Raw genomic sequence first — 18,932 nt, forward strand, 5'->3', positions numbered from 1 at the left:
TGGTCCTATTTTGGCAGTTAGACTTAGCAACTGCCATTTAGGAAATTATTTTAAAAAACAAAGAAAACCCTTTGCATCCCCAATGAGGAACTCGACTAGTCCAAAACATGTCGGTTCTGAAAGATTTTAACTGCTTACTTTTTCACTATAGTGGTCCTTTAAATGGCAATTTGATAACAACCGTAAAGGTCAGGACGTACTGCTGCATTGCTGAGCTTATTTCAGTCATGTGTTACAGACTCTCATGTGCTGTGCTGTGTTCTGATAATGAACTGCTGCATGCATCTCTGTGCCAACACACTGCTGTCTCATTTCAATTATACTGCAACGCAGAGCAACACACGTGCCATACATTTTTGTAAAGAGAAGTAAATGGCACTCCAAAAAATTGGTACAAACAGATCTGTAATTCATTCTGTAATTAAGATAATCCAACATTTCAAAGTAACAAAGTACCTCTTTCTCAAGAAAAAAAACTGCAAGTTAATCTGAAAAACAACTCCGCAACAATAAATCACCACAATGCATAATAAATAAATAAATACATTTGAAGTAGCCCAAGAAAAAGAGGGTCACCATCGTAGCGGAACACAAGTACCAAACACTAAGGTAGAGAAAGTGTGGACAAGTTTCAAAGGTGGCTACAAGTGCTGCTAGCCTGGAAAGAGAACCACTCTGAAAGTTGAAGCCAATAAATGGGTCATTAGACTGGAAGCAAGTTAGGAAGATAAAACACCAACATAGGCTTTTTCCTCCACTCCCTCTCCACAGTTATCCATATAATAATTCCTTTTTTTGTATAGCGCTTTTCTCCTGTTGGACTCAAAGCGCTTGCGAGGCAGCCACTACAGCACACTCAGTAGGCAGTAGCAGTGTTAGGGAGTCTTCCCCAAAGAACTCCTTACTGAATAGGTGCTGGCTTACTGAATAGCAAGAGCCAAGATTTAAACCCAGGTCTCCTACGTCAGAGGCAGAGCCCTTAACCATTGCACTATCCAGCCACCATATCTGACACCTGTCACTGTTAGAGATAGCCAGTTTTAAATTGTGCAAATCGTGATACAAATGTAGCCCTCAAAACACAAAATGAGGTGGCAAATCAACATTCAACATTGAGGACCTCAAGGCTTGTGTTTGCGAAATAAATAAAATACGAAAGGAAGAAGGAAACAATTGGAAAAGGATAGTCGAAAAATGGAAGTTGAAAAATGACAGTTGGAAAATATTGACAGTTAAAAAACAGTTAAAATTTGGCTGTTGGAAAATGACAGTTAGAAAATGGCAGTTGGAAAATGACAGATGGAAAATGACAGGTGGAAAATGGCAGTTAAAATTTGACAGTTGAAAATGGCAGTTAAAAAACAACATTTGAAAAATGACAGTTGGAAAATGGCAGTTAAAATTTGACAGTTGGAAAATGGCAGTTGAAAAATGAAAGTTGGAAAATGATAGTTAAAATTTGACAGTTGAAAAATGACAGTTAGAAAATGACAGTTGGAAAATGACAGTTAAAATTTGACAGTTGAAAAATGACAGTTCAACTTTTAACTGCCATTTTCCAACTGTCATTTTTCAATTGCCATTTTCCAATTGTCAAATTGTAACTGCCATATTCCAAATGTCAAATTTTATCTGCTATTTTCCAACTGTCATTTTCCAACTGCCATTTTCCAACGGTCAAATTTTAACTGCCATTTTTCAACTGCCATTTTCCAACTGTCATTTTCCAACTGCCATTTTCTAACTGTCAAATTTTAACTGCCCTTTTCCAACTGTCATTTTTAACTGCCAAATTTCAACTGTCCTTTTCTAACTGTCTTATTTAAACTGTCATTTTCCAACTGTCAAATTTCAACTGTTTAAAGGACCACTACAGTGAAAAAAGTGAGCAGTTTAAGGAGAAATTAAGTGAGAGGCATACTGAGGCTGCCATATTTATTTCCTTTTAATCAATGCCAGTTACCTGGCTATCATGCTGATCCTCTGCCTCTAATACTTTTAGCCACAGCTCCTGAACAAGCACATGCAGATCAGGTGTTTCTGATATTATTGTCAGATCTGACAAGGTTAGCTGCATGCTTGTTTCTGGTGTGATTCAGACACTTCTGCAGAGACATAGATTAGCAGGGCTGCCAGTCAACTCATACAGTTTATAAGGAAATTAATATAGCAGCCACTGTATTCTTCTCACTTAAAAGGAGTTCTTTTGCATCCTAAGAATCAAACAAGCTGACACTTACCTGGGGCTTCTATCGGCCCCCTGCAGCAGTAATGTCCCGCGCCATCCTCCGATGCTCCATTCCCCGCCGCCGGTCCCAGTGTAATCACACAAGTTATTACACTGCGGCTGTGCAGTAAGCTCCCGATGACGCGAGCAGGAGCTAACATTATTCGCCTGTTTAGATGAATATTAAACCGGGACCAGCGGCGGGAAACGGAGCATCGTAGGAGGACAGCACAGGACATTACAGCTGCAGGGGGCCGATAGAAGCCCCAGATAAGTGTCAGCTTGTTTGATTGATTTTTAGAATCCCACAGAACCTCTTTAAAGAAGACCTAAACTCAAGCACTGCAGTCAAGGAAAACAAATACTACTGCGCATGCGCACACACCGACAAGGAGAACTTTGGGGCTCCCAGAGCTGGATCCCTACTGTGGAGGAAGGGGGAAACCTCTTTAGGATACAAAGGCCTCCCCTTCCCTGAGGTAAGTACCCCCGGAGCACTTTTTTCTTACAGGTACACTTTAAGAAGAGGGCATATGGGAGGGAAAAAGTAGGAGGCATTGGTGGGGAAAACGACTACAATTAGATTGCAAACCTTCATATTGTCAGTATCGGCAATCTGTAGGTAGATTGCCAATATAGTTAGTCTTGCAAGTTCCTCTCTTTCCCCTCCCCCGCATACACATGAACTGCCCGCTAGGAGACTTGGGCGCAGGATACAGCTGGTATACGGCTATTGCTGGAAGCCAAATGGCAGTGTTTTAAAAGCAACTTCAGCACTGTCTTCTGATGGCGCCGATGTTACTGACTGTGCGCCGATATAGCCGTAATTCCTATTTCGGCCTATGATGGCGCCGGCTACGCCAAATCTCCTGCACTGTTATTACAGTTCTCCCTCCCCCCCCCCCCCCTGCATAATTATAGGTAGCCTAGTCCCACCATCAGAGAGCTGAGAGCTAGGCAGTGACTCACCACAAAGTTCGTCTCCCCCCTTGCTCACTCCTTGCTGTGCTGCCCTGTGGAATAGTTCACACCTCAGATCATTGGTAAGCCAGCCGCAGTGAAGAGACAGCCAGGCAAATGGTGCATGGTGATGGCGCGTATACTTCAAGTACAGGAAGTGAGCAGTGATGTCCCTTTCTGTATCTGCACCATCACTGTGCACCGGTTGCCTGGCTGTCTCTTCCCCACTGATCTGAGGTCTGAAGTATGCTGCAGAGCAGCACAGCAAGGAGCGAGGGAGGAGGAGCCAAACTTTGTGGAGGCAGGACAGGACCAGGACAAGTGGCATGCAGGCAATAAAGTGGCAGGCAAACCTGGTGTGTACCACCTGGCCAACAGCAAAGTACCACCGGTCGTACGCATACCACAGGTTGAAAAGCCTTGGCTTAGAATATCTGTGAGTGCTGAAGACTGGAATGGAGAAGCTTCATCATTATACATCATACATCTTCCAGCCAGTAAGCGAGGGCGGATCAGAGATAATTCGGTGAAATGCCATCTGATAGTTGTGCCCAACAGAACAGCAATCCTGGAATCCAGGAGAGCCTTGAAGCAACCCTAAAGTGACCTAAAAATAGATTCTCACTAATGGAGAGGGAAGATTCTGGAACCCATAGAGCCTTCCCAGTCCTCTCTCCGTGCCCTCATTCCACCTCTGTCCCCTATTAAAATTAATCGACCTGCAGGTTGAATATGCCTTTGGCCCTCTCTAGGCAGCCTTTGGAAGTACTTGTGTCCCTGAGTATTTCCAAAGGTGAGTAAACCCCTAGTGCAAGCCTGGGCTCGCTCATGCACTGTACTGGTGCACCCGTCTTCAGAAGCACTTGGAGAGACACAAGTGCTTCTGAAGCCTTTCAAGTACTCCCAAAGGTTCAACGGGGGACAGCAGTGGAATCAGGATACCGATAGAGGACCAGGGAGGCTCTATGGCATCCAGAACCTTCCCTGTCCATAAGTGAGTATCTAACTATTATTTTTTTAGGTCACTTCAGGGTTGTTTTAAGTTATTTTGTCAAAAATTCTGCCACCTTCCTCCAATGTATATACTGGTATATATTTGTTATTCAACATTTTTAAAGAGAACATAAGGTTAGAGGAACATGAAGGCTGACTCCTGTGCTGATGCTCTGCCTCTAATACTCAGGGGTGCTCGGATACCCCTTTTCAAAATCCGAATTGATCCGGATACCCAGATATCCGGATCTGAATCGGATATCTGAACTTTTTGTTATCCGAGTAAACTCGGATATCCGAACCCAATATCCGTCCGGATTCGGACATCCAGATAGAAAACCGTAAGTGACCTGAAAATGGCTTCCAAAAGTCTCTTCAAATGGTCAAAATCCCTTTCGGAGGTGTTTCTCTCTCTCTCTCTCTCTCTCTCGGCCTGACTGCCTTCGAAATGGATTTTTGCCATTGAAGGTGATTTTGGCTTCTGCTCGGATATCTGAACTAACTATTCGGATTTCATATGGGAAATCCGAGTTTGTCGAATAGTGCTATTCGGATTTTAAAAAATATCCGAATTTCTATTCAAAGTTTGGATAGTGGAAAAAGTTGGTATTATCTGGGTAGTTCAGATATCCGGAATCCGGATGAGCACCACTGCTAATGCTACAAGTCACTGGCCCAGAATAAGCATGCTGATCAGATGCTTTCACTCTGGTCTGATTCCACTGGTTGCATGCTTGTTGCAGGTGTTTGTCTCAAAAGCAACTAAAGCCAAAAGCTCAGCTTGGCAGCTTTATTAGGGAAAAAAAGATGGCAGCCTTTGTATTCCTCTCACTTCAGGTTTGCCTTTAGAAAGATTGTGTATGCTTCACACAAAAACGTAACTCTTACATGGACCTTGCCCAGGCTCCATTATTCCTGATGTGTGCAGTACTCCGTTGATTGATGACTTCTGTTTACTCTGAGACATTTCTTCCACCTGCTCCGCACTCCTGGACTCTGAAAAGGTACAGAAGGAAAACTGTGGGAATCTTACAAACCATGTTTGCAATAGCAAAATATTTTTTCCTGTTTGATTTGTTACATAGAAATGTTCCCTTTAAATTAACCTGCTTATGAAGAACACATTTAAATTGATACAAATAAGGTGAGGAAGCATTGTGATATTCAGAGGTAAGTCAGGAAGAATATCATACCTTATTTTTATCATCAAAGCATAGGAACAGTGTAACATTAAATGCTCAGGTTGGCTGAATAAGTTGTGAATGGTTGAAGTCAATGCATGGGCTCTATGAAGTGCACAAAAATGTATCAAAATTGGTGCACAGGTCCCTTAAGGCAGGGTTCACCCCGATGGAATACCATGGAGGAAGGTTGGTTGAAAATCTGAAGACTAGTCACAATACAAACAACCACCACTCATAAAACTGTATGCCAAAATACTTTATTAGTAAAAAAAAAATAGCGTAACCTTCATCCCCCTAAAAATTAAATCCCTAAAAGCAAGACGTGGGCATCAAACACCGAGGAGTACTCCTGGAATCAAGCATACCAACAGTCTCCTCACTATCACACTCCAATCTGGATTGGCCGATCCTAGTAGGTGCGCGTGTGTGCAAGCGACTGAGAGTGCACCAATAGTGCTATAAGCAATAGTCTTTGTGGGACTTCAAAAAGCTAACATAAGTGTCCCTAAACTTGCTTTACCTAGCTTGCATCAAGTCTCTGCTTTGCAGGTGCATACTGCTTCTCTTACAGCCTTCGACTTCAACAGCGTGCTCCCTCCTATGGTTTAAACTTATTCCGGCATAGTCCATATGCTTTCTCAATAACTTGTGCATCACCAGGTATCATAAGAGTTGTTACCTTGATCCTGACGAGAATCCGTGCAGACCACCGCAGGGTCCCGCGGCTAACAGGTACCTGTGGATTGGCTTGCTTACCGCCGCCAGGCTTTCCGCTTGGGTATTAGGTATGCGTACGTTCCAGGCTTCTCCTCCAGCCAACGTCATCCAAGCCCCGCCCACATACGTTATGCCCACTAACACGTGAGCTTCCTCAGTATGATTATGCAATGGTGGCCTGCAAGGACAGGTCTCCCTTGAATTCCTTTCCGTGTTCTGTGTTCCAGCAATATTTCATTAACTCCTAAAAGGGAACCTAAACTTAGAAGGATATGGATTTTTCCTTTTAAAATAATACCAGTTACCTGACTCTCCTGCTGATCCTGTGTCTCTAATACTTTTAGCCACAGCCCATCAACAAGCATGCAGATCAGGTGCTCTGACTGAAGTCAGACTGGATTAGCTGCATGCTTGTTTCAGGTGTGTGATTCAACCACTACTGCCAGGCAACTGGTATTGTCTACTGTCACGGAAAAGCCGTGAGAAACGAGAACGCAATCGGTTTATTGCGCCGATTGCCCGTGAGTGTAGTCAGGCCAGCGATTTAGAGACTGACATTCCTGTTTTTTTAAATAGGCAGTTTTTTCCCCTGTTAGCAGCTGGCAGGAAGACTGGCCCTGTGACTGCTGATTAAGCCAGAGGTGTAAACTCAAAGTTTGTCTAAGCTGATCTCACATTCAGATGTTAATTAAAGGAGCCAACAGGGCCTTTCATAGAGGGAGATCCCAAGAAGCAGACACAGCTGGACTCCAGTCAGCCTGGCTCCAGCCTTAGCAGGAAGAAATGAATGTACTATATAATCTTTTGCCCATTTACAGAATACAATAAATAGGGTGGTTATGAGAGCGGTATCATTGGATCCGTAGGGTCATGCTGGATCTCTTGATACCAGTCGAGAGGGGCCCGGGGCCCCTACAACCCAGGTATGAATCTACCCAGGACCCTGATCTGCTGCACTAGCCATGTCGGATATCATATTAATCTGTATTTTCCACCAAGTATGAAGCTGTTACCCCCCTAAATATAACGTGTATGGTTCAGGAGTTACAGCATTTCATAAGTTTAGCCCTAAAATCTCTCAGAGGGAATGGACTGGCATTGGTTGGTGACTCAGAGGGGCCGGCATTGCCACACCCCCAAACCAGCTTCATCAAAAGCACCTGGCCAGCAGGCGGGCTGCGAGTCCTCCCATTCCATCCATCTGAGAACATCCTGCGGCCAGCCAGAGGACATAGGGCTGGTGGCCATTTTGCTGACCCATCTGAAACAAAGGACACATGTGCTAGCGGCCATCTTGATTGGTATCTTCTGTAACCTGGAACAAAGAATTCTGCTGAACTTTGATTGAAACCAAGAGCTTTAAGAACTTGAAACCGTTTTGCTTGAACTTTCTGATTTTCCCACAAAAGGACATATTTCCACAAACCATAAGTATTTTCTCCCTTTTTATTTCATACTGGCTATTACTGTCTTAATAATTGTGATTTTAATAATTATCTGTATATATTAATTATTTATATTGAGTGAATAAACGACTTTCTCCAAGTCATTTACTGTCCGCTACCCTGCTTATCAGCACACACAGAACTGATCCCGGGTCTCTGAAGATACGCTACTGTTTGTTTGTTGTTGGCTAGACAGAATACCGTGTGTTTAACCGTTTTATTCGCAGGACTAGTCAGTCAGTAAATCGGGTCCACTGGCCCATACCAGTGGTGGTGGCAAATACCGTGGAATCGTGTGTACGTTGTAATTACCCGTATCTCACAGGCTCCCTTCTGGTTTGTCTGCTGCTAATTCTTAACGGTTCCTGCGCATTGACTGCGACCAGAGTTCGCACGATCTGTGCGCTGGCACCGTTTAGAAGGCTAAGTGCGGTCAGACTTGTGACAGTGTTAGGCAGCGGTTGGGACCTGTGTTGTGCTGAAAGTATCTAAGATAGCGCTAGCGCTATCAAGAAGCAAACTAATTCGTTGGTGTAGCTGGAAGGCAATATATTTTTTATATATACAGAGAGACCGTGTAGCCAGTACCCCTCCCCAAAAGTTTTATTTTATTTGGCGTGGAAATGTCCGGGAACTACAAGAAAATGTGCCTGGCGGACCTGCAAAATCTTTGCCAAGAGAGAGGCATTGATGTCGGCCGCAAGAAACAAGGGGACCTGGTAACGGAATTGTTTCAATGGGATACCCAGCAACTGCGGGAGCCGGGAGTGTCCGCTGAAGTGGATACCAGCCCATCTGACAATCGAGGGGAACCAGAGACTGAGACTCCTGACCGTACAGAGGTTGTGCATCCTGAGGGCCCTGCATCAACAGTTACGCAGGAAAATGTCAGTGTGGACCCCAATCCCAGAGTTTCTGAAGGTACTCGCCTGGAACCGGCCAGTACTGGACTGTCCGTTTGTACTGATCCGATAATGCAGCAGGCATTACGACAGCTGATGGAGACGGACCTGGACTAGTACCTGCAGTACATGCGTGAGGAGCGCCAATCTGCTGCTGCTGCTGAATGCCACGCGGAGAGGGATGCCGCAGAGGCGCGGGAGAGACGACAGCATGAGCTCAACATGGCAAAGGTTCAACAGGCCAGCCGGAGTTCACCGCCCAGCCTCCCTGCTGAAGGAGCTGCAGCACCCGTAAGTGCAAAATTTAAATTTGCTAATATTGAGAAAGACACAGACATTGACTTGTTCTTGCGATCTTTCGAAAAAGCATGCCGTCAGTATCGTCTGTCCCAAGACCAGTGGGCCAGGCATCTGACACCGTTGCTGCGCTACAAAGCGCTTGATGCCTTCGCAGAATTGCCTGCAGAGAAGGATAATGATTATGCTGCTATAAAAGACGCTATCATTACCAAGTACCAGCTGACGCCAGAAGCCTATCGGAAAAAGTTCAGGGCCTGGCAGAAAAAGTCTTCTGATTCGTACCGAGATGTGGTCAGCAGCTTGCTCACCACACTCCGCCAGTGGACTCTAGGCCTCACCAAAGGGTCTTATGATGTCCTGGAGGACTTGATAGTCCTGGAACAATTTCTGAACATTTGCCCTGCTGATGTACGACAGTTTGTGCTAGAACGCAGGCCGGCTTCAGCCACTGTCGCTGCAGACCTTGCTGAGACTTTTGCAACTACCCGGGTGGCTGATACCCGCAGAACTGTCCCATCCAGCTGGAGAGGAGGTCAGCCCAATACCTCGGCAGACTCTCCTGCCCCTGTGAGCCGTCAGCCACAGAGGCCACCCAGCACAGCTTCTGCACCCAGGGCTGCAGCGCCTGGAGAGGTCACCTGTCACTACTGCCGCCAGCCCGGACACATGAAATTCGACTGTCCGGAGCGGAGACAGACACCACTGACACCTGGATCATCTGAATCACCTGTACCTCACCCACAGCAGAGGCAACCCGCCAGCGAACCACAGCCTGGATCATCAGATTTTGTCCTGTTTGCCCGCGGAAAGGAAATCCGCGACCGAACCGACCAGCAGCAACTTGTTAGAGTGAACGGCAAAGTTGTCACCGGATTTCGAGACACCGGAGCTGACATCAGGTTAGTTCACTCACACCTTGTGCCAAAGGAGAGCATCAGCTCCAGCCGATCCCTTGCCCTTACTGGAGTAGAGGGCACCCTTTTTCACATAGCCCACGCGAGGGTGAAGATGGATTGGGGGGTTGGAATCCAAGAAAGGGTTGTTGGGGTTATGAAGGATCTCCCAGTCCCTGTGTTGCTGGGGACTGATTTGGGCAAGCTTGTGTCCTACTATGAACCTGCCACGACCGCCTTGTCGCTCACGGAAGGAGACGGACTCGCCACCCACCACCAGGTACTTTATACACTTGGGGGAGCACCAGGGGGAGGTGGGTTGAATGTGCCCAGTTCAAGGGTACCCGGTTCAACAGTGCCTGCTTCAAAGGCACCTGAGTTTGATGTACAGACTGTCTGTTGTGATGATGCTGTAACTGTACCTGAGTTTACTGTACAACCTGTCTGTAATGAAAAAATGTCTATACCTGTCAATGTCATTACTGCATGCAATGATGATTTGAGTAATGTCCGTCTGTGCCATTCTGACAGTGTACCTGTGCTAGCAGTACCGCGCAGCTGCACTGCTCAGAACCCAAGCTCAGAACAGGTGGAGGGGGTTCCGGCCTCCTCCCCCTCCTCTGACCGCAGGGATGAGACCTTTCAGCCGCTGGCATCGTGTGACATGAGCCAGTTGGCTGAAATTGACAGCGCCGTATTCTCAGCCGCACTACAAAGTGACCCAAGCCTGGAGGTGCTCAGGCAGCAAGCCGCTGAGCCCCTCGCAGACGGGGCCGCTTTCAAGGTGTACTGGGAAGGTGGGAGACTGTACAGTGAGTCTGTACAGCCCCCTACAGGTAGATCCCATGTGAATACCAAATAGCTTGTGGTCCCGAGTGCATTCAGGGGACATGTGCTGAAATCCGCACATGGTAATTCTCTGACAGGGCACTCGGGTGTCCGCAAGACACTTGCCGGTATTCGGAAACAGTTTTATTGGCCCCGGATGAACAGGGATGTAGCGAACTACTGCAGGGCATGTGCCGTCTGTCCGGAGCTGGGAAGGTCCAGGGATTCCCGCGGGGTTCCCTTGGGTCCACAGCCACTTAGCAGGGGAACCCTGCGTGGGCTGGCTGTTGACCTAACCAACCCACTGCCCGTTGTCGGCAGTCCCGGCAGACACTACGTCCGACTGCAGTGGCGCAAACGCCCTGTCCAGAACGGTCCATGTCGGGTCAACCCTGAGGGTAGCAGACCGCGACCGGTCCAGGGGAACCGAGCCACAGGCTCCAATAGATTTTCCCGCCGCACCGGCAACCCGAGACCCGTCAGCCAGGTTGGCCGACACCGGAACGCTGATGGGCTGTCCCGGTGTCAGGGGGAACTAGACCCAACAGCGCCAATGGCTGCTACGGCGGATGTCTTGCTGACAACCCCCTACACAGCATCAGGAAGGGGAGGTGTCACGGAACAGCCGTGAGAAACGAGAACGCAATCGGTTTATTGCGCCGATTGCCCGTGAGTGTAGTCAGGCCAGCGATTTAGAGACTGACATTCCTGGTTTTTTAAATAGGCAGTTTTTTTCCCCTGTTAGCAGCTGGCAAGAAGACTGGCCCTGTGACTGCTGATTAAGCCAGAGGTGTAAACTCAAAGTTTGTCTAAGCTGATCTCACATTCAGATGTTAATTGAAGGAGCCAACAGGGCCTTTCATAGAGGGAGATCCCAAGAAGCAGACACAGCTGGACTCCAGTCAGCCTGGCTCCAGCCTTAGCAGGAAGAAATGAATTTACTATATAATCTTTTGCCCATTTACAGTATACAATAAATAGAGTGGTTATGAGAGCGGTATCATTGGATCCGTAGGGTCATGCTGGATCTCTTGATACCAGTCGAGAGGGGCCCGCGGCCCCTACAATCCAGGTATGAATCTACCCAGGACCCTGATCTGCTGCACTAGCCATGTCGGATATCATATTAATCTGTATTTTCCACCAAGTATGAAGCTGTTACCCCCCTAAATATAACGTGTATGGTTCAGGAGTTACAGCATTTCATAAGTTTAGCCCTAAAATCTCTCAGAGGGAATGGACTGGCATTGGTTGGTGACTCAGAGGGGCCGGCATTGCCACACCCCCAAACCAGCTTCATCAAAAGCACCTGGCCAGCAGGCAGGCTGCGAGTCCTCCCATTCCATCCATCTGAGAACATCCTGCGGCCAGCCAGAGGACATAGGGCTGGTGGCCATTTTGCTGACCCATCTGAAACAAAGGACACATGTGCTAGCGGCCATCTTGATTGGTATCTTCTGTAACCTGGAACAAAGAATTCTGCTGAACTTTGATTGAAACCAAGAGCTTTAAGAACTTGAAACCGTTTTGCTTGAACTTTCTGATTTTCCCACAAAAGGACATATTTCCACAAACCATAAGTATTTTCTCCCTTTTTATTTCATACTGGCTATTACTGTCTTAATAATTGTGATTTTAATAATTATCTGTATATATTAATTATTTATATTGCGTGAATAAACGACTTTCTCCAAGTCATTCACTGTCCGTTTTATTCGCAGGACTAGTCAGTCAGTAAATCGGGTCCACTGGCCCATACCAGTGGTGGTGGCAGATACCGTGGAATCGTGTGTACGTTGTAATTACCCGCATCTCACAGGCTCCCTTCTGGTTTGTCTGCGGCTAATTCTTAACGGTTCCTGCGCATTGACTGCGACCAGAGTTCGCACGATCTGTGCGCTGGCACCGTTTAGAAGGCTAAGTGCGGTCAGACCACTAAGGGCTCTTGTGACATCTACAAGGAAACATCCATATCCCTCTCAGTTTAGGTTCCCTTTAATAGCTTTATTACATTAGTTTTATTTCAATCAGATTCTCACAGTTCTTTTATTTGCATCTGCATGGTAAAGTGTCTCTCATTCTATCTTCTCCTCAATTTTCGTTATTTCCTTCAACACATAGTTCCACCGCATCGTCATGAATCATCATTAAAGTCATATCCACATTATTTAGATGAAAACTGCTGGGAGTATACTCTCTTAAGTGGAGACATAAATAGTTGATCTCTAATACCTAGTCTCACAACATAACACCCATACACAGTCTCTCATACTTTGCCCAGATCTTTTGCCCCAGAACTTAATAGGGGGGTGTAGAAGGGGAAGAAAAGAGCAGATGGAATGCAATCAGATTTTACCAATTATGTAAACATAAATTATACCCTGAAATAGTTTTCCAATAAATACCATTCCTCCAGACCCCATTTATTAATATTCTTTCAAAAAGTGAATCAAATTTAATTCTGTGTTTAATCCTCTAGGTACAAATGTCCCTAAATTGTAGATCCACCTATTTTCAATCTGATATAACAATTTCTCATGATCCCCACCCCTATTACTTTTTCTAGGCCTAATGATCCCCTTAAATCTAAGGAACTCCGGATCACTATTATGAAATAGGGCAAAATGTGTCCTCAATGGACTTTTCTCATCAACTGTGTTATATTTGCAACATGTTCCCGATGCTTTCTTTTAGGGCTCTTTTTGTCTTCCCTATGTATTTTAAACCACAGGGACACGAGATCATATATATGACCCCTTCTGTATTGCAATTTACAAAGCTTCTAATTTCAAATTCTTTATTCCCCTTGGAATTCTCAAACTTTTTAGTCTTGTCTACCAGCCTACAATATCTGCATGGCCCACATGGCTACATGCCTGTTGAAAGGGGACCTGCATTTTTATCCTGTGCCCTCGAATACACCTCTGCCCTTACTAGTGAATCCCTTAGGTTTGGTGCCCTCCTGGGTGTCATTAATGGGTAAGGGCCCACAATATCCAATAATTCAGGATCCAGCCTGAGGACATGGCAGTGGTGTTCAAGGACCCCCCTGAGTTGGGACCAATGTGAACCGCATGTCGTAATAAGTCGCACTTTTTCATCATTTTTCTTCTTTTTCTTATTGACCCTTAGACATGTCTCTCGTTTACACGTTCCATGGCCTGTTCCAGGTTATCCTCTGGATACCCCAAAACAGAAAAAAAAGACGGCACTCCACTGGCTGCAATTCAAATTGCTATATTCAAGGAACAAGACATATTTATTTATTTATTTATTTATTGTATTTATAAAGCGCCAACATATTACGCAGCGCTGAACATTAATTTAGGTTACAGACAATATTTAGGGTTAACATACAGCAATATGACAATACAGGAATACAGGAAAACCAGATCACACACCATAGTATGAGTACCAGGTAATGCTTAGTCAGTCACTGGATGGAGCATGGAGATTAGGCAAGTTAGGTTCACTCAGATGCATAGTATGGGTTCACAGTAATGGAGGTGCAAGATCAGGTAGGACACAAAAGGAGGAGGACCCTGCCCAAAGGCCTACAATCTAGAGGGAGAGGTAAGGACACGAATGGTAGGGGACCAGAGTTCAGCTGTAGGTTTAGAGCTGTAGGTTTAAAGCACTTGTGAGGGGTAGTAGACCAGAGTGAAAAGGTGAGTTTTGAGGGCTTTCTTGAAGATGTTGAAGGAGGGGGCTGCCCTAATGGGTGGAGGTAGGGAGTTCCATAGTGTTGGAGCAGCTCTTGAGAAGTCCTGGAGGCGTGCATGGGACTGGGTGATGCGGGGGACGGTTAGGCGAAGTTCATTGGAAGAGAGGAGTGAGCGGCTAGGTGTGTACCTCTGAGTAAGATCGGAAATGTAGGTTGGACAGGTTTTGTGGACAGATTTGTAGGTCAGACACAGTATCTTGAATCTGATTCTGGACTGGATAGGAAGCCAGTGGAGGGATTCTAGGAGGGGATCTGCCGTGGTGGAGCGATGGGAGCAGTGGATAATTCTGGCTGCCGCATTAATGATGGACTGCAGTGGGGCTGTTCGAGTCATAGGGAGACCAGACAGCAGGGCATTGCAGTAGTCAAGGCGGGAAATTATGAGGGAATGGATGAGGAGTTTGGTGGTGGCAGAGGTCAGGAAAGGGCGAATCTTACAGATGTTACGAAGGTGGAAGTTGCAGGACTTTGTGAGGTTTTGGATGTGGGAAGTGAAGGAGAGTGCGGAGTCCAGGGTGACACCCAGACAGCGGGCTTGAGAGGTAGGGCGAATGGTAGTGTGGTTAACAGTGACATGCACATCTGGGAGGTTCGTGGATGGCCGGGGTGGGAAGATCATAAATTCTGTTTTGTCTAGATTTAGTTTCAGGAACCTAACGGACATCCAGGAGGAGATGGCTGATAGGCAGGAGGAGACCTTGTCCATGGTAGTGGTGGATATGTCAGGGGTGTGGAGGTAGATCTGGGTGACATCTGCATACAGATGATAGTTAAAACCCATGGAGGAGATAACCTTGCCAATGGAAGATGTGTTTAGGGTGAACAGTAGGGGGCCAAGGACCGAACCTTGGGGGACTCCCACTGAGAGGTGGTTGGGGGTGGACGAGGACTCATTGAAGGCGGTCGTGAAGGAGCGGTTGGAGAGGTAGGATGAAAGCCAGGACAGGGCGAGATCGTGAATGCCCAAGGACTGGAGGGACTGGAGGAGTAGGGGATGATCTACTGTGTCAAAAGCTGCTGACAGGTCAAGGAGGACGACAATGGAGTATTTACCTTCAGCTTTAGCTAAGGCAAGGTCATTGACCACTTTGGTGAGAGCAGTTTCGGTTGAGTGGGCAGGCCGAAATCCAGATTGGAATGGGTCTAGCAGTGAGTTGGCATTGAGGTACTGGGTCAGGCGTTTGTGAACCAGACGCTCAAGGAGTTTTGAGGCAAAGGAGAGGAGGGAGATAGGACGGTAGTTGGAGGGTAGCGAGGGGTCGAGGGAGGGTTTCTTGAGCAGGGGTAGTACCCCCTCTTTCTGATATGATCGCACATTTTAACCGCACAGAGCTAAAAGAGGACTTTTGCCATTCTCCACTTAAACCCAGGATTTTTTTGGAATGGCTGATGCTGACCCCAATAATTTAAACAAACGTACTGCTCTTTGAATGAAGACATTTTTTCATGTAGAAGAATAGAGATAATCCACTGATCCAGTTTATTTAATCTGTTGAAACATTCAGGACCTGATCTTAAAGAGGCGGAAAGATATATTGGAGCAGTAGCAGTACTGAAAGCTTGTGATATGCCCAATTATGGATTCTTGTATCTTGCCACCCTTCAGACCCCTACCACCACATTTAGGTACCCATTAATGATATAATCTTGATTGTTTTCACTTTTTCCTTTATTATATAAACAGGCATGGAGTCAACAATGACCGCTTTACCTATTTACATGCAAGAGGCAGACATCAAGAGGTCTCCTTATCATTAAAAGGGGCTCCCAGATTCCACCATAAGCCTTCGGGGCTAACCCTTGCATGTGTTGAGATACAGTATTCACTCCCACTTCCCCTAGCACAAGGTGGGGATGAGCCCTCTGCCCTCAGTAACAAAGTGGGAGATAGGCTTTGCAAAACACTTTTACTGTTTTTTCCTCAATGTTGTAAACCATGTGGGGGGTATTGCTTAGGTGTCAGATCCTGACATCGGTGGGCTCCACAACCACTGGTATAGTTTGAAAGACTAGGCGTAATGGGGCTGGGTGGGAGACACTATGGGCCTGATTCACAAAGTTTGCTGTTAAATGATCTCACTTTATTTATTAACTCACAATTTATCTCTCCTTACATGACTTAACTCATGATTTAGCTCTCCTTAACAGACTTAACGCATTGTTTAGTTCTCCTTATCTAACTTAATTCACAATTTAGCTCTCCTTAACTGACTTAACTCATGGTTTAGCTCACCTTAACTGACTTAATTCATTGTATAACACTCCTTAACTGACTTAAATCGTGGTTTAGTTCTCATTAACTATTTACCTCATGAATTGTCTCTCCTTATTTGTTTATCTCCTGCATTAGCACTCCTTATAGTTGAGGTGAAAATAAGTAACCTTTGTGAATCAACCCCTATTTTTTTTATATACAGTAATTTTAATAACATTTCTTATTAAAATCGATTTGATTTAACCATGTTTTTCATATAAAACCTGTAAACACTGTGGGAATGTTTTATAAACATTTTTCCTAACAAAATGCTTTAAATGCATTGACACATCAATTTCACCTGTCATTGAGTAGGCAAATGGTGCGCCATTGCCTCAATTCAGTTTAGTGAATTCCCATAGAGCCATTTTTGACCACCCACTATTTATGCCTGCAACCAGGTTTCCCTTGGTAAATGTGCATACGCACCTTTATGCACTTGTGAGGATCACGCTGCACATCAATCCCAGGAAGTTCTATGCACACGAGTAGTTTATACAATTTCATATTCATATTGTGACAGAGTATAAAAGGAGTCAACACTCACCTGTATCCAGTCTGGCTGTGCAGTTGTGTTCAGAAGGAAAATACGTCTTTAAAGACATCTGGGAAAGGGCTACAATGAAAGTGAATTCAGAGGTTTAGGCATTGGTTCAGGCAGTGTACAAATTGCTAAAATGATACACTGTTTGACTGTTATGAATGATTCTAGGCACTAGGTAAGTTAAGTAAATAATTAATTAATTAATCATAATATTATTTATGATCTAAACTCTACTGCAGTGAGCATAAGGAAAGAGAATGCTTCATTAATATTATTAATATATAATTTAATATGTAGGATGTGTATCATGGTCAGGAAATCAACACAAAAAAACTTTAAAGGTATGTCAAAACAGACTTTTATACATCACTTCATCAAAAACTCTATGTTACTGGCACAACTTTGAAAAGAGTTTAAACTTGAATGCATTAATTGTTAGCAATAGCAGTGACATAATAATAATAATAATCTTATTATCGTATTATTATTCATGGGTAAAGTGCTGAAATAATTTCCACAGCATTTCACATCAAACAATTCACATAACTACAACATAACTACAGTAACTATTCTTCAGCTGGGCTCACAGTTTAACGTCCTTACCACAGTTTAGAGCCAAATTTGGGGGATCATGTTCTGAGGCTGAGAGGAAACTGAAATACTTGGAGGAAACTCTAAGCAAGCACAATGTAGATAGTGTTGGAACTGAATCTGGGCTATTAACCACATAGAGACATATTAAGTAAACTTTAGTAAAGTTGCTGTACGCAGGAAATTCTTGGCAATTTTACTGTTATTTACATTAACAAAGTAGCCTGTGTTACCTAAGTAATATGAGCGGTATAAATCCCTGTACACAAACTGGATGGTGTGCTGGTTAAAGAGAACCCGAGGTGGGTTTGAAGAATATTATCTGCATACAGAGGCTGGATCTGCCTATACAGCCCAGCCTCTGTTGCTATCCCAAACCCCCCTAAGGTCCCCCTGCACTCTGCAATCCCTCATAAATCACAGCCATGCTGCTGACAAACAGCTTGTCAGAGCTGGCTGTGTTTATCTCTATAGTGTCAGTCTGCTGCTTTCCCCGCCTCCTGCAGAACTCCAGTCCCCGCCTGCATCCCTTCCCTCCCTGCTGATTGGAGGGAAGGGACAGGGGCAGGGACCAGAGCTCTGCAGGAGGCGGGGGAGCAGCTGAGACTGACACTACAGATGTAAACACAGCCGCACAGCACGGCTGTGATTTATGAGGGATTGCAGAGTGCAGGGGGACCTTAGTGGGATTTGGGATAGCAACAGAGGCTGGGCTGTATAGGCAGATCCAGCCTCTCTATGCAGATAACATTCTTTAAACACACCTCGGGTTCTCTTTAAGGGTTCTGCCTCTAACACAGGAGACCAGGGTTCTTATCTCGGCTCTGCCTGTTCAGTAAGCCAGTGCCTATTCAGTAGGAAACCTTGGGCAAGACCCCATAACACTCCTACAGCCTACTGAGCAGCTCTGGCGCTTTGAGTCCGCCAGGAGAAAAGCACAATGTAAATGTTCTGTGTCTTGTCTAGATGAAACTCAGCCAAGCTGGCTGTGAACAACCGCCTCTGTGGAGAATCGAGCATGTGTACAGCAGCCCCCACCTCACCCGGCTGAGAGCTTTGTTCTTCTCTCACCCTGGCCTCCATGTGATGTCACTTGCGTGCCGCTCCGTCGGCCCTCCGCCTTCCTGCATAGAAACAGAACACATTGTTAGCTTAGAAGCTAATGACTAGTCTGTACAGTGTCGCCCCAGCACTGATGCCTAAGGAATCAAGTAACAATCCCTTGCTGGCAACACTCCTTATAACGCACTAAGTAGCGTGATGTGCATTAGCCTAGCAATGTTCACATAATGCTAACTGTGCAATGTGCACTAGCTTATCAGCGTAAGCAATGGTAAATGAATATGCCCCTAAGTGGCTAACAGCCCTAA

At 45.5% G+C, this 18,932-nt stretch overlaps 1 protein-coding gene across 1 annotated transcript in view; it reads right to left on the minus strand.

Annotated features, from left to right (window-relative positions):
• MDFI (MyoD family inhibitor) overlaps nt 1-18,687 on the minus strand; it is a 38,059-nt gene extending 19,372 nt beyond the window's left edge. Inside the window, exons 1-3 of the mRNA XM_068265525.1 lie at nt 18,606-18,687; nt 16,975-17,043; nt 5,069-5,176 (exon numbers count right to left, since the gene is read on the minus strand). Of these exons, the coding sequence (XP_068121626.1) occupies nt 5,069-5,176; nt 16,975-17,043; nt 18,606-18,645 (217 nt within the window). The 5' untranslated portion in view covers nt 18,646-18,687. The remainder of the gene's footprint in view (nt 1-5,068; nt 5,177-16,974; nt 17,044-18,605) is intronic.
• Nucleotides 18,688-18,932: the final 245 nt, after the last annotated feature.

This window comes from Hyperolius riggenbachi, chromosome 2, assembly GCF_040937935.1.
Source record: "Hyperolius riggenbachi isolate aHypRig1 chromosome 2, aHypRig1.pri, whole genome shotgun sequence".
NCBI lineage: Eukaryota > Metazoa > Chordata > Amphibia > Anura > Hyperoliidae > Hyperolius > Hyperolius riggenbachi.